Here is a 26,883-nt window from a genome sequence, read left to right as displayed (position 1 = left end):
CTAGGTAGTTGTGGGAGTCGGTCGGTTTGTAGTAAATGTCTGTGTTGAGTCGGTCGCCCGAGATTAGAAATGGAGAGGTCTAGGAAGGGGAGGGAGGAGTCTGAGATGGTCCAGGTAAATTTGAGGTCGGGGTAGAAGGTGTTAGTAAAGTGGATGAACTGTTCAACCTCCTCGTGGGAGCACAAGGTAGCGCCAATACAATCTTGGACTAAGGGGCACAGGACAGTGTTGAGGTATGCTGAGATGGGTTCGGTGGGCCGGGAGCAGGCTGAGACAATGGGTTGGCCGGGGCAGTCGTGTTTATGGATTTTGGGCAGGCGGTAGAAACTGGCGGTGCGGGGTTGTGGGACTATGAGGGTGGAGGCGGTGGATGGGAGATCCCCCGAGGTGATGAGGTTATGGATGGTCTGGGAGATGATGGTTTGGTGGTGGGAGGTGGGGTCATGGTCAAGGGGACAGTAGGAGGAGGTGTCCGCGAGTTGGCATCTAGCTTCAGCGGTATAAAGATCGGTGCACCAAACTACCACCGTGCCTCACTTGTCTGCCGGTTTCATGGTGAGGTTGGGGCTGGAGTGGAGGGCTGCGTGTTGTGACGGTGAAAGGTTGGAGTGGGTAAGAGGGGTGGACATGTTGAGGCGGTCAATGTCGCGGCGGCAGTTGGATATGAAGAGATCGAGGGTGGTTAAGAGGCCAGCACAGGGTGTCCAAGTGGATGGGGTGTGTTGGAGGCGGGAGAAGGGGTCGTCAGAGGGTGGGCGAGTGTCCTGGTTGAAGAAGTAGGCGCAGAGGCGAAGGCGGCGGAAGAAATGCTTGATGTCTCGCCGCGTGTCGAACTCATTGATCCGGGAGCATTGGGGAATGAAGGTGAGGCCTCTGCTGAGGACTGATCATTCGTCCTCAGAGAGGGGGAGGTCTGGAGGGATGGTGAAAATACGGCAGGGCTGGGAGCTAGGGCCTGGGACCTGGTGTGGGGCTGGAGTTGGTCATGGGGGCGGTGTAGTGTGCATTGTTAAGAAGGCATATGATGTGTTAGCTTTTATTGGGAGAGGGATTGAGTTTCGGAACCACAAGGTCATGCTGCAGCTGTACAAAACTCTGGTGCGGCCACACTTGGAATAGTGCATCCTGTTCTGGTCACCGCATTATAGGAAGGATGTGGAAGCTTTGGAAAGGGTGCAGAGGAGATCTCCTAGAATATTGCCTGGTATGGAGGGTAGGTCTCAAGAGGAAAGGCTGAGGGACTTGAGGCTGTTTTCATTAGAGACACGAAGGTTGAGAGGTGACTTAATAGAGACATACAAGATAATTAGAGGGTTAGATAGGGTGGAGAGCAAGAGCATTTTTCCTCAGATGGTGATGGCTAGCACGAGGGAACATAGCTTTAAATTGAGGGGTGATAGATATAGGACAGATGTCAGAGGTAGTTTCTTCTGAGAGTAGTAGGGACGTGGAACGCCCTGCCTACAACAGTAGTAGACTCACCAACTTTAAGGGCATTTAAATGGTCATTGGATAAACACATGGATGAAAAGTTGTCAAGAGCTGAACCACCTGAGAGGAAGGAAAAGGCAGCTGCGCAAGATCTACTCTGAAGACATTTTGCTTGACTGGCAGAGTGTGAATGGCCCCTGTGGGCCTATAAAATCCCTTTGTTTAAAGGGAAACCTGCAGGCTGTTCTTCCTCACCAATTCAGGTGCCTGGCTACTTCGCACCATTGAGGGAGTGAAATATGAAATGCTTCGAAAGTATTTCAATGGCTTTCAAGTATTTTCACAGAATTGTTGCAGCACAGCAGAAGACGATTTGGCTTGTCACCTGTGGGCTAGCTCTTTTTGAAGGAGCAGTTCACCTAGTGCCACTCTTTGTCCCAACCTGACCTGACCCGACCCGACCCCATCTAATTGTCTCCCCATAACCCTGCCCGTTCTTCCTTTTCCAATAATGATCCAATGTCCTTTTGATAGCCACACTTAAATCTGCCTCCCCACCCTCTCGCCCAGTGCATTCCAGATCCTAACCGCTTTGTTTTTTTTAAATACAAATGTAAAATCAAATATATCTGGTATGAAGAACAGGCAGGGCCAGATTAATGAACCTTGCTAGACAGGCAGTCTGAAGTTTTAATGGAAGGAGAATAACCGATAAGGCAGGTGAGCTGAGAGCCTTCATTAGTACATGGAGCTATGATGTGGTAGCCATTACAGAAAGCTGGTTGAGAGAAGGGCAGGACTGGCAGCTCAGTGTTCCAGGGTTTAGACGTTTCAGGCATGATAGGGATGTAGAAGGGGTGGGAGTTGCATGACTGATAAAGGCAAATGTCACAGTTGTGATAAGTAGAGGACATCTTGGAGGGCCTCGTCCTGGAAGGCTGCATGGGTAGAACTCAGGAGTAAAGAAGGTGCAGCTACTATGATGGGGCTATACTATAGCCCTCCCGATAGCCAGCAGGAATTAAAGGAACGGATATGTGAACAAAGGTACAGTGCAGAACAGGCCCTTTGGTCCTCCAAGCCTGCGCTGTTCATCCTGCCCTAACTAAACTTTTAAAAAAAACCTTTTGCCCTTATTTGGTCCATATCCATCTCTTCCCTCCCTATTCATGTATCCATCCATCCATCCAGTCACCAATGTGCCTGTTCTTCTGGCAGTGTGTTCCAGGCTCCTACCACTGTGTGTGAAAAACCTCCCTCGCGCATCTCCCTTAAACTTTTCCCCTCTCACCTTGACCCTGTGCCCTCTTGTAATTGAAACTTCAGCCCTGAGCAAAAGCCTCTGACTATCCACCCCATCTATACCTCTCCTAATTTTGTAGACCTCTATCAGGTTTCCTGTCAGCCGGTATCTTTCCATTGAAAACAATCCTACACTTCTTAATGTTTCCTCGAGACCAGGCAACACCCTGGTGAACCTTCTCTGCACTCTCTCCAAAGCTTCCAGTTCATGGTATTGTGGCAACTAAACCTGCACACAGTGCTCCAAATGTGGCCGAACAAGGGTTTTGTATAGCTGCAACATGGTTTGCCAACTGTGTACCCCATGCCCTGGCCAATGAAGGGAGGCAAACTATATGCTGCCTTAATCACCTTGGCCACCTGTGTTGCCTCTTTTAGGGAACTATGGGTCTGCACGCCCAGCTCCGTCTGTATGTTAATGTTCCTAAGGGTTCTTCCATTTCTAGTATAATTCACACCTAAATTTGATCTTTCTAAAGTGCATCCCCTTGCATTTGTCTGGATTAAACTCCATCTGCCATTTCTGTGCCCAAGTTGCCAATCATGGAATTTTGTGAAAACAGCAGGGTTGTGGTAGTGGGAGATTATAATATCCCAATTTTCACTGACCTCCTTAGTGCCAGGGATTTAGATGGAGCAGAATTTGTTAGGTGCATCAAGGAGGGATTCTTGAAACGATATGTAGATTATCCAATAAAAGGTCTAGTACAGCCCCTTCCCTAGTTGGTCTATGAGCCTGGCCAGATGATCAAAATTTCAGTGGGGCAACATTTTGGGAACAGTGATCATTATTCTCCAAGTTATGGAAAAGGAGAAGACTGGTCCTCGGGTAAAAGTGCTAAATTCGGGGAAGGCAAATTAGAACAGTATTAGTCCGATGTGCCCCCAGTTCCTGACAGGAGTCTTTTAAAAACCAGTTGACCAGAGTTCAGGACCAGCATATCCCTGAGAGGATGAAAGACCAGGATGGCCAGATTCAGGAACCTTGGACAATGAGAGATGTAAAGAAAAAGGAAGCATATGTAAGGTTTAGGAAACCAATCAAATACCCAAGAAAGCAGGAAATAACTTGAAGGAATAAGGAGAGCTAGAGGGGGGCCAGGAAATGTCCTTTGCTATAAGGATCAATGAGTGTCCCAAGGTGTTTTACATGGATATTAGGAGTAAGAGAGTAACTAGGGAAAAGGTAGGTCCACTCCAGGACAAAGGAGCCAGTTTGTGTGGAGACATAGGAAGTGGGTGAGGTCCTTAATGAGTACTTGGCATCAACATTCCCCAAGAAGAAAGATGTGGGTGATGGTAAATTTAGAGAGGATTATGTTGATGTTCGAGGACATCTTGCTTTAAGGAGAGGATGTTGGATGTCTTGAAAAACATTTAAGGAAGATAAGTCCCCAGGGCCTGATTGGATCCTGAAGGAGACAAGGTGGCCTTGGCAGAGATCTTTGTATCCCCTTTCGTCACAGCTGAGGTCCCAGAAGGCTGGAGAATAGCCAGTGTCGTCCCTTTGTTCAAGAGCGACCACAGGGATAATCCAGGAGATTAGAGGCCGGTGAGCCTTCCATCAGTGGTCGGGAAATTATTGGAGAAGGTTCTTCTGAACAGGACTCACTTGCATTTGGAGTGGCTTGACATTTTACTATCAGTTACAGTTATCTTTGCATTGTTAGGTTTTTAATTTTTTTTTTGCATGGCAAGTTGTTGAAAGTGTGAACTGATGAACATCACAGCAGGGGACGTCAGGGTATCCTGGACCTGACTGAACAGGGTGAGCGACTGCACAATTCCTTAACTGAGCAGACTGACAGATCGTGAAATTAATAGTGCAGGGAGTGAGAAAGCTATGTAAATTAGTGTGGGTGAGTTCTGTGTCAAATTATGCAAGGAAGGAGATGTTAACTTTCACTGTCAATTAACACGTTACCATGCTGTAAAATATACTTGGGCTGGAATGGATGGGGCTAAACATTCTGAAAAATATAGAACTGCAGATGCTGAAGATCTTAAACAAAAGCAGAAACTTCTGGCAAAACTCAGCAGGTCTGGCTGTAGCTATGGAGATGCATAGACTGCATATTGCCAGATCTGGTGAGTTTCTCCAGCAATTTCTGCTTTTGTTTCGACTGTGCAAATGCAGCAATTTTATGACCGATTCTATGCCTTTCAGTGGTAGCTTAATAGTAAGCCTAGAATATTTCTTTGCAAAGGCCGTAGTGCAAGTGCACAGCACAAGTCAGACGGCAACTTTAGGGTACATAAGTTGTGTGTGTAAATAGCAGCAATATCTGGTATCATTGTCAAATAATGACTGGAATCGGTGTGTGGCAAAAATAGCCTCTTTTATTCAGCAATCTCAGCACAAGTTTGAGGCAGCAACAGAATCTTGAAATACAGCTCTTACAAGAGCCCCTTTATACAAACTACTTATGTATATTAAAATTTTATTACTATGGTGTTACTTTGTTTTAAATCTCTGGTACACAAAGGTTTACAGGGCTTCTGTCTTGGAAGACAACGCATGTTTTAACCCATCTCCTAAGTGCTGGCTGTTCCTTCTGATGGGACATCTGTCCAGTCTGCTTACATAATTAGGAGGTGTTAGTCCTTTTGTCTTTTAAGTTAGTAAATATTAGTTAAAATGCTAGGCCTATATGCTCTAAATAAGTTAAAAATTGTGCCTATACTTAATAAAGGATATTAAACTGATTACTACAGCTGGGTTGTGAGATTTATTTACGATTTGCTAGTATGAGTTTCATTCATTCATGCAATTTCGTGGAAACACTTAGGGATAGTGGCCCAGTTAAAAGGTATTTAACGAGTACTTAATCTATTCGGGTTCAGGAGATGGTTGGTAAGGGCTGATTTAATATTATGTTTCATGGAGACTCCGAGGGGATGGTATTGTTCTGAATGCTGCACTCATTCAGAGGTAAATACTGCTTGTAGCAAGGGCTAATAAGGTGTGGAAATGCAGTAATGGATTTGAGGGAGTTGTTTTAACATTTGGATATGACAGTACTGTGGTTTTATGAATGAGTGGTGTTTTAGTAAATAATGGGTTAGTAAAGGATTATGAATGATTGGGAACCTGATATTAATTATTATAGTGAGCTGATGAGTGGGTTAATAGAGAGCCTATAACAATATCTCATAACACAATGTCTCACAGTCATAAGATTTACTGTTGTTCAGGCAGTGCAATCTTAGTCTCTGGATATTTTCCTAATCAGCCTATTCAGAAATATTGTGTGGTGCTGGAAAAGCACAGCAGGTCAGGCAGCATCCAAGGAGCAGGAAAATCGACGTTTCGGGCAAAAGCCCTTCATCAGGTTAGGTGAATTGGCCATGCTAAATTGCCCATGGTGTTAGGTGCATTAGTCGGAGGGAAATGGGTCTGGGTGGGTAACTCTTCGGCGGGTCGGTGTGGACTGATTAGGCCGAAGGGCCTGTTTCCACACTGTAGGGAATCTAATCTAATCTAATCAGGCATTACCCACTCATATTACTAAGGAATTTGATCCACCACTCAGATGAATGGAGGATTAGATTAGATTACTTAGTGTGGAAACTGGCCCTTCGGCCTAACCAGTCCACACCGACCTAACTAAGCGCAACCCACCCAGACCCATTCCCCTACATTTACCCCTACCCCATACACTACGGGCAATTTAGCATGGCCAATTCACCTAACCTGCACATTTTTGGACTGTGGGAGGAAACCGGAGCACCCGGAGGAAACCCACGCAGACACTGGGAGAATGTGTAAACTCCACACAGCCAGTCACCTGAGGCGGGAATTGAACCCGGGTCTCTGGTGCTGTGAGGCAGCAGTGCTAACCACTGTGCCACGTGCTGTCAATTCCAAGCAGAAACATGCAGTCACTATCATTATTCCGACATGTTGTTGTCGTTGTCGTCATTATCAAAGTGATGAATAGAATATTCGCCCTGGTCAGATATGTTATCTCACACCTTTTTGGAGCAGGTGGGGCTTGAACCCAGGCCTCCTGGTTCAGACGTAGGGACACTACTACTGCACCACAAGAGCCCCTACAATCTTGGTCTTATTGTCTAACGGGAAAGTGAGGACTGCAGATGCTGGAGATCAGAGCTGAGTGTGTGGTGCTTTTCCAGCACCGCACTCTTGACTTACTGTCTAACAGTAAAGTGTGTCTGTTTTTAAATAAGGTGTGTTTATGTAACACAATATTCTAGTTATCACTTTGAGGATAATGACATTTGTCTGAATAATGATAGTGACTGCATGTTTCTGCTTGGAATTGACATTAATCCTCCATTCATCTGAGTGGTTGATCAAACTCCTGAGTATTATGACTGACTGACTGGGTAATCCCACTTTGAGGTGACTTGTAATCTGTCTAAAACTTATAAAAATTGAATCAATTCCCTTTTTTTTTTCTCAAAATGACATCTTGCACTGAACCGTACAGACTGCTTGATACCAAGTTTAATACCTGATCTCGGCAGAACTCAGCCAGGCTAGAGGTTCAAGTGATCCAATTAGACATTGGAATGGGGAGGGGAAATATCAGTTAGGATACCTGTGTGTGTGCGTTGTAATGCTTTGCCTCTTAAATAGCTGGCTGATTGTGTGCCAAATTTACCAAGTGGGAACAATTTTTCAAAGCACAAGCATGAGCTCTCTTGTGATACTTTGCTCACTTGGGTGAGGGTTTGTAAGAGTGACTTGCTTTGCCTGTCTTTAGGAGTATGTTTATTTGTTGTTTGTGTTTCAACAATATGGTTTTTTTTTCCCCCAGGAAGTGGAGCTCAATTCCCCTGCTGCACTGGCTGGCTTGAGACCATACACAGACTACATAATTGGAGCTGAAGCAATCCTCCGTGAGGTAGCTGCACAATGTTTCCTTTTCCTTTCAGAGAAGCTATTGGATTTGTGTGTGTAAACCAACAATCCATTAACCTTTTTGAGGTTGGGATTCCGTATCTATAAGCACGTAGACTGCAGAAAATATGTTCCTTCTGAAGCCAAAGTTGTCAGAGCAATAAATTGTGGAAGATGCAAAAGTCTGTAGATACTGGAAGTCTAAAATAAAAACAGAAAACATGCATATCATAGGAGTGCCTCTTCGAGGTGGCACAAGGAGCACAAAAGGTGTAGGCTGCTCCAGCAGGCAGTATACCATCACTGCAAAGTGGCAAGAATGCCACTGCTTTCCAGCTGCAGGGATAGTAGATTGAGCCAGCCCTTGAGCATTTGGTGGCTGCTAAGTGCCAGGCTGGGGCATAGTCTTTGCTGTTCAGTCTAAATTCAGCCTGGGAGCCTTTGTCTATCTCCTGCTTGCCATGAGGAACTGCCTGGCTGCACTGCTCAATGGCTGCTGCTACTTTACCACAAGTCACTTGACACCAGACATAGTCTAACAGGTGAAGTGACTTCACCTGTTAGACTGAGCAGCGCTCCAAAAGCTTCTGATTTCAAATAAACCTGTTGGACTATCACCTGGTGTTGTGACTCCTGACTTTGTCCACCCCAGTCCAGCACCGGCATTTCCCCATCGTGGCTACTTTACCAGTTCTTGCCCCTACTCCTGGATTCTTAGTCTCTGGCTCCTCTAGGTATGCGGAAATTTGGTCTTCTGCATTTGCACATGCACAGACAGTGACATTATTATGCACAGAATGCATGAAGTTGACATGCAGATGCATTCTGGCTTAGGGACATCCATTACCAGTAGCTGACGTCACCAGGACCCTTTGCTCATGCACGGATGGCCACTTTGATGGCTGTCTTGACGTTCCCACAAATTACTTTGAACAGAAAATGCTGGGAATATTCAACAGGTGTGACAACATCTGTGCTGTTCTGCAGAGATGGATTCTAATGAATCATAGAATCCCTACAGTGTGGAAACAGGCAATTTGGCCCAACAAGTCAACACCGACCCTCCGAGTATCCCACGCAGACCCATTCCCCTACCCTATTACTCTACACTTACCCCTAACTAATGCACCTAACCTACACATCCCTGAGCATTGTGGGCAATTTTTAGCTTGGCCAATTCGCCTAACCTGCCCATCTTTGGACTGTGGGAGGAAACCCACGCAGACACGGGGATTACATGCAAACTCCACGCAGGTGGTCCCCCCAGGCTGGAATCTAATCAGGGTCCCTGGCGCTATGAGGCAGCAGTGCTAACCACTGTGCCACCTCTTCTGCTCTCCAAAGACACTGCCAGGCAAACTATGGAAAGAGGAGAAAGTGAGGACTGCAGCTGCTGGCGATCAGAGTAGAGAGTGTGGTGCTGGAAAAGCACAGCAGGTCAGGCAGCATCCGAGGAGCAGGAGAATTGATGTTTCGGGCATAAGCCCTTCCTCAGGAACTATGGAAAGACTCTCATTTGCAAATTAGTTGTTTGGTGCACTTTTGATCCTCACGGAGGCACACGATGTGAAATGCTTGTTCTTGCTGTTATTTAATGGCCTAATGGACAGAGGTCCTATCTCTAGTCGGGAGTGTGGTGCTGGAAAAGCACAGCAGGTCAGGCAGCATCCAAGAAGCAGGAGAATTGACGTTTTGGGCAAGAGCCCTTTATCAGGAATGAGGCAATATCTCTAGCTGACCGAAATTCCCTAAATGGTTTTGTGCACAGAGCGTTGTGGTACTCTGATTTTGGAGGCAACCCTGTAGTATTTGAGGGCAGTGGGTTTTACTTTGTGAGGTACATGTACTGTACCTTTTTGCAATGACTTTATATATTTCAATGCACTTATTCTGAAAACTGCACGTCTTGCACAAGTCCTTATTTTGCACATCTGATGTACAATATTGTAACCTAGCAGGGACAGGAGATGCAGACTAGTGCTCTATTAACCTGTGGTCTCCGTTTTGTCTTTTATCTGCCTCTCTCTTCATTCTCCTTTCCGTTACTGCGCTCATTATTTATATTTGCATTTGTTTATTATTATGGATTAACTGAAATGATAAGACCCCTCTTTCCAGCCCAACCACTGCAATCTCTTGCATTGTCATAAGTATCTGTTTTGTTCTCTCTTGACTTATCTGTGCTGCCTAAAGTATGCTTGGTTTGGCAATTGCCATGTAATACTCTGGTAGCCAAGCTATCACCAGAATCTGCTATTTTGTTTAAAAAATATACTGTGAAACAATTAGTGGACAATTCTCACCAAAACGGAGTCTTTACTTTTTGGAGTGTGAATGGGTTAGGGATGAAGAGGAAAAGCTCGACTTTGTCAGTAAACAAATCTGGGAGGGAGCAAACCAGAGCACAGACTTACCCAGGTTTTTCTTTCTGTTGCAGTCTGAAGACTTGTTCTCCTTGATTGAATCCCACAATGGAAAACCACTAAAGATCTATGTGTACAACACTGAGACAGACAATTGTAGGGAGGTGATTATCACGCCTAACAGTGCATGGGGTGGAGAGGGCAGGTACGACCGGGTCGGATTTACCTTTTTTTTTTAAACTGCTAGTGTAATTTGTCAGTTCAAATACCTTCCAGAAGAATCTTACCCAATCCGGCAGAGAATTCGAGTGCACCAAACGACGCGTTCTGTTAAAATGTGTTCGGCAGAATGTTAAACCAGGTTTGTTTGAGCTTCCTTTGGATCTGCCTGTTTGATTTATTGGCGGTATCAGTCTGGTTATGTAAGTTTGGCAAAATGAAGGTCACTTCATTAAGCTTCGTTTTTTTTTTTGTTTCAACAGCTAATTTTTTTGTATTGACAAAATGAGGCATTTTGTTGAAGCTTTTCATTGTATGTTTATCAGGACAATTTGCAAGAATACCAATTCCAAGGGAAAAACCAACATTTGTAGTGCAAGAGGGGAGCGTGCTCATTGGTCCCACAAATAGGATTTCTGGTTTTGGGAAACCCACCAAGAAATCAATCACTCAACCAAGTACTAAGCTCCTAGATATTAACTAACCTGTTCAGTGGAGCAGTTGGGATTTGAACCCAGGCCTTCTAGCTCAGAAGTATGGTCATGCCTACTGTGCCACAAGAGACCCCAAGCAGGTAGCTTGTTAAATTTTTTTGTCATTTAACCTGTTCAGCCATGTCATGAGACAACTCTGGAGTGGGTGAGACCTTTTGATCCAGAATATTACCCCACACAATGGAAATTTTATTACCCCTCCCCCACCCCCTGAGAGCAGATGGGACTTGTCTAAAAATTTAATCAATTTTGTGTTTGTTTTTCCTTAATCTGCCTGTTCAGAGATGTTTATTATACACCTCTAGAGCAGGTGGGGCGTGGACCTGGACTCTAGTAAACACGTATGATTTCTGGTAACACTGAAGATGTCTTGGTTTATCCTTAAATGGACCTGTACTCAACAACCTACTGTCTTCTGCCTGTTAATCAATTCTCATTTCCTCATCCCATGTGCTCCTCCATGCACACTCCTCTTGCTCCACCCTCCCCTATCTAGTCCTTTCATTATTTGAAAGGTGTAAAGATAAGCCCAACAAATTCGGCCAATCGGTTTAGTGTCTGGTGAGGGAAGTTTTAGAAACAATAATTTGGGACAAAATTAACATTCACTTGAACATGTGCTTTAATTGAAGACAAAGCAGCGTGGATCTGTTGAAGGCAAATTTGAGGTTAAGATTCATGAAAGCGAATCGAGGGTGAGCAAATTCAGTTCCGTGGATAGATTGGAGAAGCTGGGGCTGTTTGTAGAGATGCTCAAAGTCATAGAGTCTGGGCAATAGCAACTTGAAACATCTTTAACCTAATTTGTCCCAAGCACCATCTCAGGAATATTATCATGTATAATGTATATTGAGCTCTGTGAGATGTTGGATCAGATGAACAAAAGCTGAGTCAAAAACCTAGGTTTTTAGTGAACATCTTTAAAGGAGGAAAGAGAGTTGAAAAGGAGTTGAAATAGGAAGAGATTTCAGAGCTTGTGTCCCACACAAAGCCATCAATGTGAGGGAGTTAAAATCAGAGATGCCTGAGTCTCGAGTTAGGAGTGTAGATATCTTGAGGCTTGCGCGGCTGGGGAAGATATGAGATTAGAAAGAATTGGGCCCACTGAGGAATGGAAAGTCAGGATGCTGCTTGACTAGAAGCCAGTGTAAAGCAGCGAGGACAGCTGATCGGAATGGGATTTTGTTATTAAAGACACTGGCAACACAGTTATGGATTTGTTGGGCTTATCTTTACACCTTTCAAATAATGAAAGGACTAGATAGGTGAGAGTGGAGCAAGAGGCGTGTGCATGGAGGAGCACATGGGATGAGCAAATGAGAATTGATTAACAGACAGAAGATAGTAGACTGTTGAGTACAGGTCCATTTCAGTTTGCAGAGGGCAGAATGTGAGAGAGCAATGAGGAATGTGTTGCAATAGTCAGAGCTAATGTGATGAATGAGGGTTTCAGCAGCAGATCAGTTAAGATGGGTGGATCCTAGACAGTGTCACCATTGGAAATGGGCAGCCTCAGTGGTAAATGAATGTTCATCTTGGTTGGAGTTGGAAGTGTTTCACTAGTGTGTCAAATTAATTCTTTCAATCTAGCTTATCACAGATTGACAGCACAAAAGCATCCACTGTTTAGTCCTAGTCACAAATGTGAATAAAGAAAGCTGTGTTCTGAATCTTTTGAGGATGCTTGACACTGGGTGCATAGATCCAAAGCATGGAAGCATTCCACTTTGCCTTGGTACTGAAGTCCCTTTGTTTAATTAAACCCAAGAAAGTAAGTTTGTTTTTGTTTTTGGAATCCCTGTGATGAGCAATTTTCATTACTTTGATGTGATCTTGTGTTTGCAAACTGATGAGGCATATAGGTTAAATATTTCTCATTCCTTTTCTCTTCCAGTCTGGGCTGTGGCATTGGCTATGGATACCTGCACAGGATACCAATCCACAAGCATTTATCCGAGAGAAAGTTATCACCAGTTCTTCGCACTAGCCTGCCTTCGAGTCCTATGGTAAGCACCATTAAAGATGGGGTTACAGAGGTGGTGGATGTCTTTCTCTGCCTGTGTTTGAGATACTTATTCAACATGCTTGGACAAGTGAGATTAAGGCTGGCAAATTTGTAACCTTTGGTAACTTCTCATCTTGGCTATTTCAACACTATCCTTCAAATGGATCTTTCTGTATTGAGCATTGTGTTGCTAACTGTGTTTGGCTTTGGCTGACTTGAAACTGTGGTTTGTTGTCTCGTGGTTCATGGATTAGCCCTTTTTATTTCTGAGTCCAAATGTTGTGGGGTCAGGTCCTACTCCAGGACTTCTGCATAAAAATCACTCCAGGGCAGTACTGAGGGAATACTGCACTGTCTGAGGAGGCTGTCTTTCAGATGAAAGATTCAACCGTATCCATTCCAAAGATGGATGTAAAAGCTATTTGAGGAGAGGGTTTCCTGTGTCCTGGCCAGTATGTATTCCTTTGTGTCATGCCAGCATATTGCTGTTTGTGGGAGCTTGTTGTATGTGAATTGGGTGACACATTTCCGATGTTAACTTAGTAATAACTTTCAACGATACTTCGTTTGACATGAAGTGCTTTGGGATGTCGTTGCGCTATGTAAATGCAAATATTTTTCCTTCACTGGTGCTTTTCAGATTCCTCATCCATTCCCCCCCCTCACCGTGACCATTTTTAAAATTTCTTACTCTCTAATTTGCTGTTTGTGGGATTTTGCTGTGCGCAAAATGGCGACTGCATTGGCTGCTGGAATGTCGTCGTCTCCTACCCCGAAATACTGTTTAGGTCCTTGAAGCCTACTCCTCCATCCAATAAGATCATGGCTAAACTGGTTGTGGTTTCAACTCCATTTTCTTATCTGTTTACCACGCTTTCTCTCCCCCCCCCCCCCCCCCCCCCCCAAAAAAAACAGATCCCTAATAACTCTTGACACTCCCAGAGCTGCAAAATAAAAAAAAATCTAACTGTGCACTTGTGTATGAAATGTTTGGTACATGTTTGAGAGGAGTACTTGAGAGAATCTATGTGTAATAGGAAATAAGTATATCCGTTTATATCATGTTCCGAGTGGATTGGATCAAACAGTGGCAGATGTTTAATCTAGGGAAATACAAACCAGACAGGTGTGGAAAGGGAAAGAGAGTGCAAGTCCAAGACAGGAATGCAGTTTAAAAGAAATATCCCTGAAGATGGACTGGAGTTTAAGTGAAAATGTTGCTCAAGCGTCAGCACACAGTGCCCGAAGTGCTGGTTTTGGCTGCTTGAGTATTAAGTACATGCATGTTTGAGGAACATTCTGACTTGGTGGATGTATGAAGCATTGGTGTCAGTGCAGTGCTGAGCAAGGTTGTGCAGCTGTTCATTGTCCCCACCTGCCCATTGATGTATGACTACATTGACTTTTGGTTCTGCATACAGAACTCCTGAGGTCTGTGTAGCAGCAAGAAAAATCGGAGGGAATATAGGTACTGAGGTGGTGAAAAGTATTAGATGGGCAGATGTGTGCTGTGTTTTGGAGGAGATGTTTAACTAAGATTCTAAGGTGGACATTAGGTTCCACATCTTATTGAAAGAAGAGCAGTGGCGTCCTGTCCAATATTGATCGCTCTACCCGAAGCCCTAAAACAGATTGGCCACTCATCCTGAAACTGCTGTTAGTGTGACCTTGCGGTGTGCAAATTGGTGCTTGATTCCTGAATCATTAATAACAATAGGCTTCAAAAGTGCCTGTTATGTCCTGAGGTTGTGAACGATAATAGATGAATACAAGTCTGCCCTTTCTATGAGGAAATCTTTTTCATTAAGTCCTGTATAGCCCATCATTTCTGAGTGCAGCAGTTCATTTAAATGTAAGTGTAGTGAGTGATGGGTCACCCAGTTTCCTGGCGTTTGCTTGATTGCCTTGTGGAATTATGGATGGAAGTTTAATATTGTGTTCTCTCTTTCACCCCCAACCCTCCCTAAAAATAAAAAAAACGCTGTTGCAATTTTTGCAAGGTTTGTGAATCTCGCTGTTGCAATCTCCTACCAAGCGTGAGTGGTTGTTCTTTATACATGACCCTAAAATGTCTTCAGTTGTCTACTTGACAAGAATAATAGAGATAAGAGTGAAATTAGCCAACACAGCAGAGCAGGAAATCAACCCTGACTTTGCACACTGAGCATCCGAGCTGATATTCAGGCTTAGTGTTGGTGAGATTCGACTGCAATACCTGTTTTGCCAGCACTGCAGATGTAGTTTGACTTGGCAAGTTTAATCCCCTGTGCTAATAAACACTAAATGTGGATGGAGTGATGTGCTGTTGGTGAGTTTAGTCCTGTCACCTTGACAAAGTAGAGATTTGAAGGCAAAGGACTGCTCCATTTATAGATGGTGCCATTGAGGTGTTGATCCTGGGTGGTGTTATAAACTGTTCCCTTTCTCAGCGGAAGGTCTCATTTCCTGTCGAGAACTGTACAATTCCTTTTGGCGCTGAGCATGGTGTTAAAGCGCAAAACGCAATGCACTGCGCATCAAGCAAGGAAGAGCCCTAGTCCTGCAGGGACTTCTGACCACAGTATTGGTGCAAGCACAAAGTGGAATGAGAGCTTTCCTATTCTGCCTGTGGTATCAAAATGATATCTGGCAGGAATAGTTTTGATGGCCTACTTGTTGGATGTTTTCTATTTGTGAAATCCACATCGGTCAGTTAATTAACTGAAACAGTTCCCATTATTGTTTACAGGAGGCATAGAAACCAATGGAAGTACAAGTGAGCCTTCGAATTATTCTATCTTAAATGTGCATTTTATTTTTCCCCCCCTCTCATGTTGCCATATTCGTAATGACACATGTAGGGTTATGTTCTAAAGTTTCTTTTCTTTGTAGGTTCCTCTTTCAGCTCCGAGCGCTCCTGCAATGAGTAACATACCCTCAGGCCTGCCAAAGGAGCTGAGCGATCTCAGGCTGGGAACAACATCTCCTTCAATCGCAGGCGCATTCACACCAGGTACTGGTAGAATTGCGTTAATGGTGCTTTTCCGTCACAAACTACTTCAGGAAGTGATTTCTGCAATGCTGGCAGATGTCATCCCTGTTATAAGTTTCAGGCCGCTTTCTATCGTACTAGATCATGGATGCGACTTTGGTTATCCTGCTGACCCACTGTGTCCATTAACCCCTCATTTGCTTTGTCCATCGTTGGCACATGCATCGTGGCTGCAGCATGTAATGGTTACACTGGAGTAACAATAGAAGGCTTCTTCAACAGCACCCCTTGGATCCATGATATCTGCCACTTAGAAGGTCAAGGGCAGCAGGTGCATGGGAACATTATCCATTCCAATTTACAGCATTCAATAATGCTTGACTCTCCTGTCTCCTAACTGGAGTCAATCTCTTGACATCTGAAATGAAAATCATGAGTTGCTTTGCTTTTCAAGCATAAATGTAGCCAGAACCTGAGACGTACAGAATTGTGGAATGTGTAAACATTTCTTGTAATCTGCCAAGTGTTAACTTGTATTTGTACAGCACCTTTTTAATAAAATTTCAAGATATTTCACTGAAATATTGGGAAACAAATGCAAGACAAGACACACAAGGACATGTTGTTGGGTCAGATGACCAAAGATGTTGGTTTTAAAAAGTGTCTTGAAGGAGGAACGTGAGGTAGAGGGCCATACAGGTTTCAGAAGATAGGAAACGAGAACAAGCGTAAGACATTTGGCCTCCCAAGCCCACTCTGAAGTTGAAAACCAGCTCCCCATATCTCTTGCCCCGTACGGGGCACAGCAAGAAATGGTGGACCGATTTAAAATAAGAGGATGCTCACGAGGTTGGAATTAGGCCAATAGATATCTGATGATTGTAGGATTTGGCGGCGATTATGGAGAAAGTGTAAGGTGGGGCACCAGAGTGTTTTTAAAATTCTCACCAGTTTCCAAATCAAGGCAGTGCTTAAGCAAGAATGAGTAGAGTGTGGTGCTGGAAAAGCACAGCAGGTCAGGCAGCATCCGAGGAGCAGGAAAATCAATGTTTCGGGCATAAGCCCTTCATCAGGAATGAGGCTTATGGGCCGAGGGGCTGCGAGATAAATGGGCGGTGGGGGGGCAATAGGTGGAGGAGGTGATAGGTCAGGGGAATGGAGCGGATAGATGGGACAGGTGATGGAGAGGTCAGGAGGGCAGTGCTGAGTTGGAGACTTTGGCCTGCGATAATGTGGGGGTTAGGAAATGAGGAAACTGGTGAAATCCACATTGATCCCGTGTGGTTGCAGGGTCCCAAGGCACAATATGAAGCGTTCTTTCTCTGGGCATTGGGTGGTAACGGTTTGGTGGTGGAGGAGGTCCAAAGACCTGTATGTTCTAGGGGGAGTCGAAATATTCAGCCACAGGGTGGTGGGGTTGGTTGGTGCAGGTGTCCTAGAGGTGTTCTCTGAAACAATCTGCAAGGAGGCGTCCTGTGTCCTCGATGCAGAGGAGACCACATCGGATGTAACGGATTCAGTAGGTGACATTAGTGGAGGTACAGGTAAATTTCTGTCTAGATATGGAAGGATCCTTTGGGGCCTTCGATGGAGGTGAGGTGAGGGGAGTGGTGTGGGCGCAGGTTTTGCAAGTCCAGCGATGACAGGGGAAGGTGCCAAAAGTGGGGTGTGGGCGTGCTGGTGGTGGTGGTGGTGGGGACAGCGGGGGAGTTGCAAAACCTGCACCCACACCACTCCCCTCACCTCTGTCCAAGCCCTCAAAGGATCATTCCACATCTGACAGAAATTTACCAGTCCCTCCACAAATGTAATCTACTGCATCTGTTGAAAACAAATCCGATTTGGCCTCAGTTGCCAGTCAAAAGAATAGAGTTGAATTGCAAATGATCGAAATTATTAAAAGAATTGGAAAATTTCTGAAGACTGTATTGGACTGAAATCTGGAAACGTGAATGTGGAATTGCCTGAGGTGCTGTTGGGCCAGTGGTTTTGGTGATGCTTGATGGAGCTGTAAACATTCCATTACCTCATGAGGGGAAGAGTCCAACAAACTGGAGAAGCTGCTCGAAAGGGGGAGCAGAGCTCTAGAATTGTGACCAGCAGCCATGAGTGTGCAGCCAGCCATGATTTTTCAACCACTGGTTTGCAGACACCAAGCATCAGTTGGCAGATTGTGAACAGGCACTTGCAACAGCAGGGAGCTGGATTGGGATGTTACATGTCTTTCATGGAAAGGGTAGTGTCACTAGCTTTGGGTGCTGGAGTGAGTGGACAGGAGGAATAGAGCTGTACCACTGGGAACAGGAGAGACTGTGCTAGTGTGTTTCGCTTATAAAGTTTAATCGCAAAAGTATTGCAGGGAGAATAGATATCGTGCAGTAATGCTGTATTAACTGTGACCTACTGTGTCAGCACTTTTTTCCCAACTCCCTATACTAGTATTGAGTGGTAGTTGGGACTTGTGTGTGTGGAATGAGCTGCCAGAGGAAGTGGTGGATGCAGGTACAGTTACAACATTTAAAAGACCTTTTAGATAAGGTTTGGAGGGATATGGGTCAAACACTGGCAAGCGGGATGAGTTTAGTTTGGAAACATGGTCATCATGGACTAGTTGGACCGAAGGGTCTGTTTCCATGCTGTATGACGCTTACTATCCCATATGATGCATGCTTTATGTATGTTGGATCTGTACACGAGTGACTGCATGTGCACATATGTAGCTGTTGTGAATCTTTGCTCCTCCACTGGCTGAGGAAGGTAATTGGTGTCCATTGCCCTCTCTGCCAGTGGACACCATGATTACACCTTGTACTGTTACTGACATCAACTTTTAACACTTCATTATAAAGTTGCATTGGGTTGCAAAATAAAGCTACCTCAAAATCACTCTTGAGAGTTTAGTTGTTAACCGCACTGGTAAGCAATATTTGGCCAGGCTTCAGTTGTATAGAAGCGTATGTACTCCCTCTCTGAACTCTGAGCCCAGAGTCCTGCTTCTGCGATGGTTATTCTTTGGTTATCGTTCCCAATTTTTTTTCAATATGTTTTCTCTTGATCTTTCAGAAGGTTCAACCCCTGCCCAGGATCATCATGTCTCTGAGATTATCCACTCAGAGCCCATATGGGCAAGATAAATCTGTTTCATCATCCTCCTTTTCTATCTTTAATTTAGAAGCCATTTTCAGTAGATTCTGCTTAATCAGCAGTGCCTGTCTCTGTCTAGCACAGTAAGTTATTGTTCCAGTGAAGTTGGATACTTTTCCCTATTATCCTTGTAGAGAGTTGGCTGTTAACCATACTGTTGCATGAATTAAGATGTAGCGGTATTGGCTTACATAGTGTACACTTCAGCACTCGCTTGCAATTGTTCAAGCACAATGTGACTGCCTTTGACTGCAATTCGTTTTCTTTTAATTTTTGTGCAGATCAAAATGATGGGTGCAAGCGCTGTGGCACTCAACACTAGTGTGCACTTATGCCTTGTGTTTGGCTTCCAGAGAAGTAGCTCTTAAAACAGACTTGCAACCTTCCTGCTTTTCAATGTACATTACTTTTCAGAAGATTTTGGAATATTTTGTCATAATCAGCAACTTCAGCAGGAAGTTAATGACAAAAGTTCAGGTGTCTATGCTGTTCTGATGTTGGTTGAGATTTGCTGAAAATACTCAACTTCTTCTCAAAAGCTTAATAAAGATACCAGTGTACAGCGGCACTAAGATCATTCTTCAGTGCAATCTCATGTAGCGAAGTACTGCATTTGTAAAGGACAGCTGGCAGTTATTTCAGAACTGTTGATGACATGATTTATTCATAGAATTTCTACAGTATGGAAACAGGCCCTTTGGCCCACCAAGTACACACTGACCCTCCAAAGAGTAAGCCACCCAGACCCATTTACCCTTAACTAATCCACTCTAACCTATACCACCCTGGACACAATGGGGCAATTTAGCATGGCCAATCCACCCTAACCTGCACACCCTTGGATTGTGGGAGGAAACCCACACAGACAGACAGAGTCTCTGGAATCGAACCTGGGCCCCTGGTGCTGTGAGGCAGCAGTGCTAACCACTGAGCCACTGTACCATCCCTATACTGCATGCGAACAGACATGGTATATGTCACTGTCCATTTTTGGTCCAACCACCCAATACCAGTTTGTACGTTTCACTCGTATCTCCCATCTATTTTCATTGACAGCTACCATCCTAACCCTTTATTCCCTTCTCCTTAATATACTTGTCTGGCTTGTACTTAAATGCAGTAACACTTCCACATTTTTGCCATTCTTTCATGAAAGTTTCTTCTCCATTCCCTTTTTGATTTCTTGGTAACTATTTTATATTAATGGCCACCTGAGGAAGGGTCACTCAATCTGAAACCTTAGTCTGATTTCTCTCTACAGGAACCAGACCTGTTCAGCTTTTCCAGCAATTTCTGTTTTTGTTTCTGAATCACAGCCTCTGCAGTTCTTTCAGTTTTTTAATATATTTAATGGCCTCTGGTTATACTACTACCCACAAAAGGTCTCTGTCTGCGTCTCTTTCTCCCCCCCCACTTCTCTCTGTCTCTCTCTGCACCCCCCCGTCTCGCTGTGTCTCTCTCTTGCGCGCGCTGTCTCTCGCTCTGCTATTCCTTTACAAACAGTATAATATAACAACCTTTTAAATCAGTTATTTGAGTGAAAATATTTAAAAGGTGTGCATAGCTGCTTTACCTAATTGCATCATTGGTGTGAGCTTACAATATGGTCAAGCTAGCAATATGGTCAGTTTCGTGGGTGGATCCTGACTGACCAGAATGTATTTTTTATATGGGAAACTCCAAAATAATAAATTTCCTCTTAATCTTAGTATTTTGCTGGTTTGGTCAGTTGTGCTCAAACCCCTGCCCCTTCAAGACATTACGGATTATATAGGCCTTAAAAGAAAAGGTTTGTAATGTTACTAGAAATAATGGTAAAGCTGAGGAAAGGGAGGATTTTAGTGTATAGAAAAAAGAAAATCAAGAAACTGATCAACAAAGCGAGAATAGAAAATTAATGGAAGTTAGCAAAAAACAATTAAAAAGGGACTGTTGATGCTTTCATTGGTATGTATAAAGAGAATCTTTACTCAGATAAATGTGTCCTTTTACAGACAGGCAATCAGGAGAATCTATAATGGGGAATAGTAAAATGGCAGAGAAGGTGAATTATTATACTATCTCTGACTTCACAGAGGAAGATGCAATATATCTCTCAGAATTCTAGGTCTAAAGCATGAGGCAGAATGAGAAATTGGTGGAAATTAGTATTAATAATGTTGTATTGGAGAAATTAATGGGACTGAAGGCTAATAGGTCTTTGGGACTTGATAGTCTACAGCTGCGAATGTTGAAGGAAGTAGCTATGGAAATATTGAATGCATTGGTTAGATTCTGCAACGGTTTCCGTAGATTAGAAGGTACCAAATGTCACTCCACTGATAAAGAAGGGAGGGAGAGATAAAAACTGGGGAACTACAGACCTTAACTTTATAACAGTAGTACAGAAAATACTAAAAATCTATAATAATAATCTGTGATAAACTGGCAAGGATAATAATGATCTAACTTGGTATAGTCAGTGTAAATTTGAGTGTGGAAAGTTGTTTCCCGAACTGGTGAAGTTTCTTCAGGATGTTACCCAAAGAACTGATCAAGGGAGTTAATGGCGCAGTATAAAACAAAAACTGAAATTGTTGGAAAATATCAGCAGGTCTGGCAGCATCTGTGGAGAGAAACCTGAGTTAACATTTCAGGTCCAGCAATCCTTCAGATCTGATGGTAGCTCGGGTAGTTGGTTTTTATGTAGGAGAGGGTAGGAGCAGGGCATAAGGAGTAAATGATGGGTGGAGATAGAGCTCAAAGAGGGAGAAGAACAGTTAGACAGACAAAGGAGTGGATAACAGTAGGTCTAGGAGAATGATAGCTGCTCATGAGGATTCTGGGTATTCGAAGATGGCGGATGGGGAAACATTTCTGACTGCAATAGGCTACTCCTTTTCTGAGGTATTTTTGGTGTTGGAGATGATTTCCTCGAATTCCAGGAGCAGCAATTACTGTTTTAGATACTGTTGCAATTGCTTTGGAACTTTGGGGGGAAAAAAAGTAAAAACCACAGCACTTTTGAAAGGGAGAAGGACTGACAAAGGCACAACACATGGTCTGTAAGGGAGAGAGAGCGAGAAAGAAAACCACGCTGCTAACTGACACAGCAGTGAATCTGTGCAGTTACTGCCACAACTGTTTGAATTCATCTATCGCTGGACATTGGAGTGTGTCAAGGAAAACTTAAACAGCGAAATTCACAACTAATCTTGGAGAGACCTGTTTGGGAGAGGTCACAGCACAGAAAGAGAAAGGAAAATAGTTTTAAGTATCACCTTGCTGTAAATCTACAATAATAAGTAGAGTGGGTTCTTTCTTGATTTATGTTTTTATTGGGATCTGTCTCTTGATTACATTTTTAAAATATAAGCCATAAATATTAAGTTAGTCTGGAGTGGTGTTTTGTAGAGCAATAAGACAGTACTATTTTCTGGGTCTGTAGATTGGAAGGAGCAAAATTGCCTTTAGTGTAGTGATATACTCCTCTTGTCAGATGTGGGAGTTTCAGGAAAGTTTAAGGGTTACTGAGGATTAATAAATGTCGGGAATCCTGTCGGATCAAATGGATCAGTTCAAGCAACAGTTGGAGGCAATGTGGAATTTACAAGAGCTAGGGGGTATGATAGTTGGCAGTTAGGGGAAGGGAAAAAAGCCGCAGATACAGTCAGGTAGATGGGTTAACTCCAAGAAAGGTAAAAACAATGACTGCAGATGCTGGAAACCAGATTCTGGATTAGTGGTGCTGGAAGAGCACAGCAGTTCAGGCAGCATCCGAGGAAAGGCAAAGCAGGCAGTACAAGAGTCTTCTGTGGCTATCCCCATTTCAAACAAGGATGCTGTTTTGGAAAATGTAGGGGGTGATGGACTTAAGGGGAATGTAGCACGAACAGCCAAGTTTCTGGCATCAAGACTGGCTCTAATATAATGAGGGATACATCGGGTTCCAAACGATCGATTGTGTTAGGGGACTCTCTAGTCAGGGGCACAGACAGATGGTTCTGTGGCCAGCAGGGAAAAATCAGAATGGTATGTTGCTTCCCTGGTGCCAGGATCAAGGATATCTGAGGGTGCAGAATGTTCTCAAAGGGGAGAGGGACCAGCAAGAGGTCATTGTACACATTGGTACTAATGATATGGGAAGGGAAAAGGATGAGAATCTGAAGGGAAAATACAAAGTTAGGCAGGAATTTAAACAGGAGGTCCTCAAGGGTAGTAATATCTGGATTGCTCCCGGTGCTACGAGCTAGTGAGGGTAGAATAGGAGGATAGAGCAGATGAATGTGTGGCTGAAGAGCTGGTGTATGGGAGAAGGATTCACATTTTTGGGTCATTGAAATCTCTCTCTGGGTAGAAGTGACCTGTGCAAGAAGGATGGATTGCAACTGAATTAGAAGTGGACTGATGTACTGGCAGGGAGGTTTGCTAGAGTTACTCAGGAGGATTTAAATAGTAAGGGGGTGTGGTGGGATCCAGGGAGATACTGAGGAAAGAGATCAACCTGAGACTGGTACACTTGAGAAAAGAAGCAAGTCAAATAGTCAGAGCAGGCAGAGAACAAGATAGGATTGATAAATTAAACTGCATTTATTTCAGTGCAAGGGGCCTAACCGAGAAGGCAGATGAACTCGGGGCATGGTTAGGAACATGGGACTGCGATATCATAGCACAGAGACGTGGCTCAGGACTGGCAGGATACAAATGCTACAGTAAGGATAGAAAGGGAGGCAAGAGAGGAGGGGGAGTGGCATTTATGATGAGGGATAGCATTACAGCTGTATTTAGGGAGGATATTCCCGGAAATACATCCAGGGAGGTTATTTGGTTGGAACGGAGAAATGAGAAAGGGATGATCACCTTATTGGGATTGTACTATAGATCCCCTAATAGTCAGAGGGAAATTGAGAAACAAACACTTGTAAGGGCATTTCAATTATCTGGAAGAATAATAGGGTGGTTATAGTAGGGGATTTAAACTTTAGAAACATAGACTGGGACTGCCATCGTGTTAAGGGTTTAGATGGAGAGGAATTTAAGAGTCTACAAGAACATTTTCTGATTTAGTATGTGGATGTACCTCTTAGAGAAGGTGCAAAACGTGACCTACTCTTAGGAACTAAGGCAGGGCAGGTGACTGAGGTGTCAGTGGGGGAGCACTTTGGGGCCAGCGACCATAATTCTATTAGTTCTAAAAGTGATGGAAAAGGATGGACCAAATCTAACAGTTGAAGTTCTAAATTGGAGGAAGGCTAATTTTGACGGTATTAGACAAGAACGTTTAAAAGCTGATTGGGTGCAGATGTTCGCAGGTGGGACGGCTGGAAAATGGGAAGCCTTCAAAAATGAGATAACGAGAATCCAGAGAAAGTATATTCCTGTCAGGGTGAAAGGGAAGGCTGGTAGGTATAGGGAATGCTGGATGACTAGAGAAATTGAGGGTTTAGTTAAGAAAAAAAAGGAAGCAAATGTCAGGTATAGGTAGGATAGATCGCATGCACCCTTAGAGTATAAAGGCAGTAGGAGTATACTTAAGAAGGAAATCAGGAGGGCAAAACGGGGACATGAGATAGCTTTGGCAAATGGGGTTAAGGAGAATCCAAAGGGTTTTTACAAATATATTAAGGTCAAAAGGGTAACTAGGGAGAGAATAGGGCCCCTCAAAGATCAGCAAGGCAGCCTTTGTGTGGAGCTGCAGGAGATGGGGTAGGTACTAAACGAGTATTTTGCGTCAGTGTTTATTGTGGAGAAGGGCATGGAAAATGTAGAATGTGGAGAATTAGATGGTGACATCTTGAAAAAGATCGATGTTACAGAGGAGAATATGTTAGATGCCTTGAAACGCATAAAGGTGGATAAATCCCAGGACCTGATCTGGTGTGCCCTATAACTCTGTGGGAAGCGAGGGAAGTGATTGCTGGGCCTCTTACTGAGATACTTGTATCATCGATAGTCACAGGCAAGGTGCCAGAAGACTGGAGGTTGGCTAACTTGGTACCATTATGTCAGAAAGATGGTAAGAGAGCCAGGGAGCTATAGACTAGTGAGTTTGACGTCACTGGTGGGTAAGTTGTTGGAAAGAATCCTGAGGGACCGGATTTATCTGTTGTTGTGGTTCTGTTCGCCGAGCTGGAAGTTTTTGTTGCAACAACTTCCAGCTCGGCGAACAGAACCACAACAACGAGCACCCGAGCTACAAATCTTCGCACAAACTTTGAGGATTTATCTGTTTTTGGAAAGGCAAGGACTGATTAGAGATGGTCACCATGGCTTTCTGCATGGGAAATCATGTCTCTCAAACTTGATTGAGTTTCTTGAAAAGGTAACAGAGGATTGATGAGGGCAGAGCTGTGGACACGATCTGTGTGGACTTCAGTAAGGCATGCAACAAGGTTCCCCATGGGAGACTGGTTAGCAAGTTTGGATCTCATGGAATACAGCGAGAACTAGCCATTTGGATACAGAACTGGCTCAAAGGTAGAAAACAGAGGGTTGTTTTTCAGACTGGAAGGCCTGTGGCCAGAGGAGTCCCACACAAAATGGTGCTGGGTCCTCTACTTTTTGCCATTTTATATAAATGATTTGGATGTGAGCATAAGAGGTATAGTTAGTAAGTTTGCAGATGACACCAAAATTGGAGGTCGACAGCAAAGAGGGTTACCTCAGATTACAACGTGATATTGATCAGATGGGCCAATGGGCTGAGGAGAGGCAGATGGAGTTTAATTTAGGTAAATACGAGGTGCTGCATTTTTGGGAAAACAAACCCTAGCAAGGACTTATACAGTTAACGGTAAGGTTGTTGAGAGTGTGGCTGAACAAAGAGACCTTGGAGTGCAGGTTCATAGCTCCTTGAAAGTGGAGTCGCAGGTAGATAGGATAGTGTAGAAGGCATTTGGTATGCTTTTCTTTATTGGTCAGATCATTGAAGATATGAGTTGGGAAGTCATGCTGCAGCTGTACAAGGCGTTGGTTCGGCCACTTTTATAATATTGTGTGCAATTCTGGTCTTCCTATTGGAAAGATGTTGTGAAACTTGAACGGGTTCAGAAAAAAATTACAAGGATGTTGCCAGGGTTTGAGGATTTGAGCTATAGGCTGGGGCTGTTTTCTCTAGAGCTCAAGGGCTGAAGGGTGACCTCCAAAGAGGATTATAAAATCATAAGGGGCATGGATAGGATAAATAGACCAAGTCTTTTCTCTGGGGTCGGGGAGTCCAGAACTAGAGGGCATAGGTTTAGGGTAAGAGAGGAAAGATACAAAAGAGACCGTAGGGTAACTCTTTCATGTAGAGTGTGGGTGTGTGTATGTAATGAGGTGTCAGAGGAAGTGGTGGAGGCTGGTATAATTGCAACTTTTAAAAGGCATCTGGATGGGTATATGCTATGGGCCTTTCTAATCTGCGGTACACCTTTGGTTGGTGTCTTTGTATCCTTCAGTCCTCTATCCCATCGAGACTTGCACCTTCCAAATTATGTGGCATCCCTATTCTTACTATCAGAATATGCTACCTCTCCATTTAGCTGTGAATTGCCTATTTACCCTATCTATGCCCCTCAATTTTGTAAACCGCTATAAGGTCACCCCTCAGCCTCCGACGCTCCAGGGAAAACAGCCCCAGCCTGTTCAGCTTGTTCCTATAGCTCAACTCCTCCAACCCTGGCAACATCCTTGTAAATTATTTCTGAACCCTTTCAGGTTTCACAACATTTTTCCGATAGGAAGGAGACCAGAATTGCACGCAATATTCTAACAGTGGCCTAACCAATGTCCTGTACAGCCGCAACATGACCTCTCAACTCCTGCACTCAATACTCTGACCAATAAAGGAAAGCATACCAAACGCCGCCTTCACTATTCTATCTACCTGCAACCCCACTTTCAAGGAGCTATGAGCCTGCACTCCAAGGTCTCTTTGTTCAGCAACACTCTCTTCGACCTTACCATTAAGTGTATAAGTCCTGCTAAGATTTGCTTTCCCAAAATGCAGCACCTCACATTTATTTGAAATAAACTCCATCTGCCACTTCTCAGCCCATTGGCCCATCTGGTCAAGATCCTGTTGTAATCTGAGGTAACCTTCTTCGCTGTCCACTACACCTCCAATT

At 44.0% G+C, this 26,883-nt stretch overlaps 1 protein-coding gene across 1 annotated transcript in view; it reads left to right on the top strand.

Annotated features, from left to right (window-relative positions):
* Positions 1–26,883, top strand: part of LOC122543390 (Golgi reassembly-stacking protein 2-like) — a 68,248-nt gene that overhangs the window by 24,818 nt on the left and 16,547 nt on the right. The window contains exons 4-7 of the mRNA XM_043682075.1: positions 7,518–7,604; positions 10,038–10,168; positions 12,571–12,682; positions 15,553–15,673. Coding sequence (XP_043538010.1) covers positions 7,518–7,604; positions 10,038–10,168; positions 12,571–12,682; positions 15,553–15,673 — 451 coding nt within the window. The remainder of the gene's footprint in view (positions 1–7,517; positions 7,605–10,037; positions 10,169–12,570; positions 12,683–15,552; positions 15,674–26,883) is intronic.

This window comes from Chiloscyllium plagiosum, chromosome 43 (assembly GCF_004010195.1).
Source record: "Chiloscyllium plagiosum isolate BGI_BamShark_2017 chromosome 43, ASM401019v2, whole genome shotgun sequence".
In the NCBI taxonomy this organism is placed as follows: Eukaryota; Metazoa; Chordata; class Chondrichthyes; order Orectolobiformes; family Hemiscylliidae; genus Chiloscyllium; species Chiloscyllium plagiosum.
The sequence above is the reverse complement of the archived record's forward strand: the minus strand, read 5'-3'. Positions and strand labels throughout refer to the sequence as shown.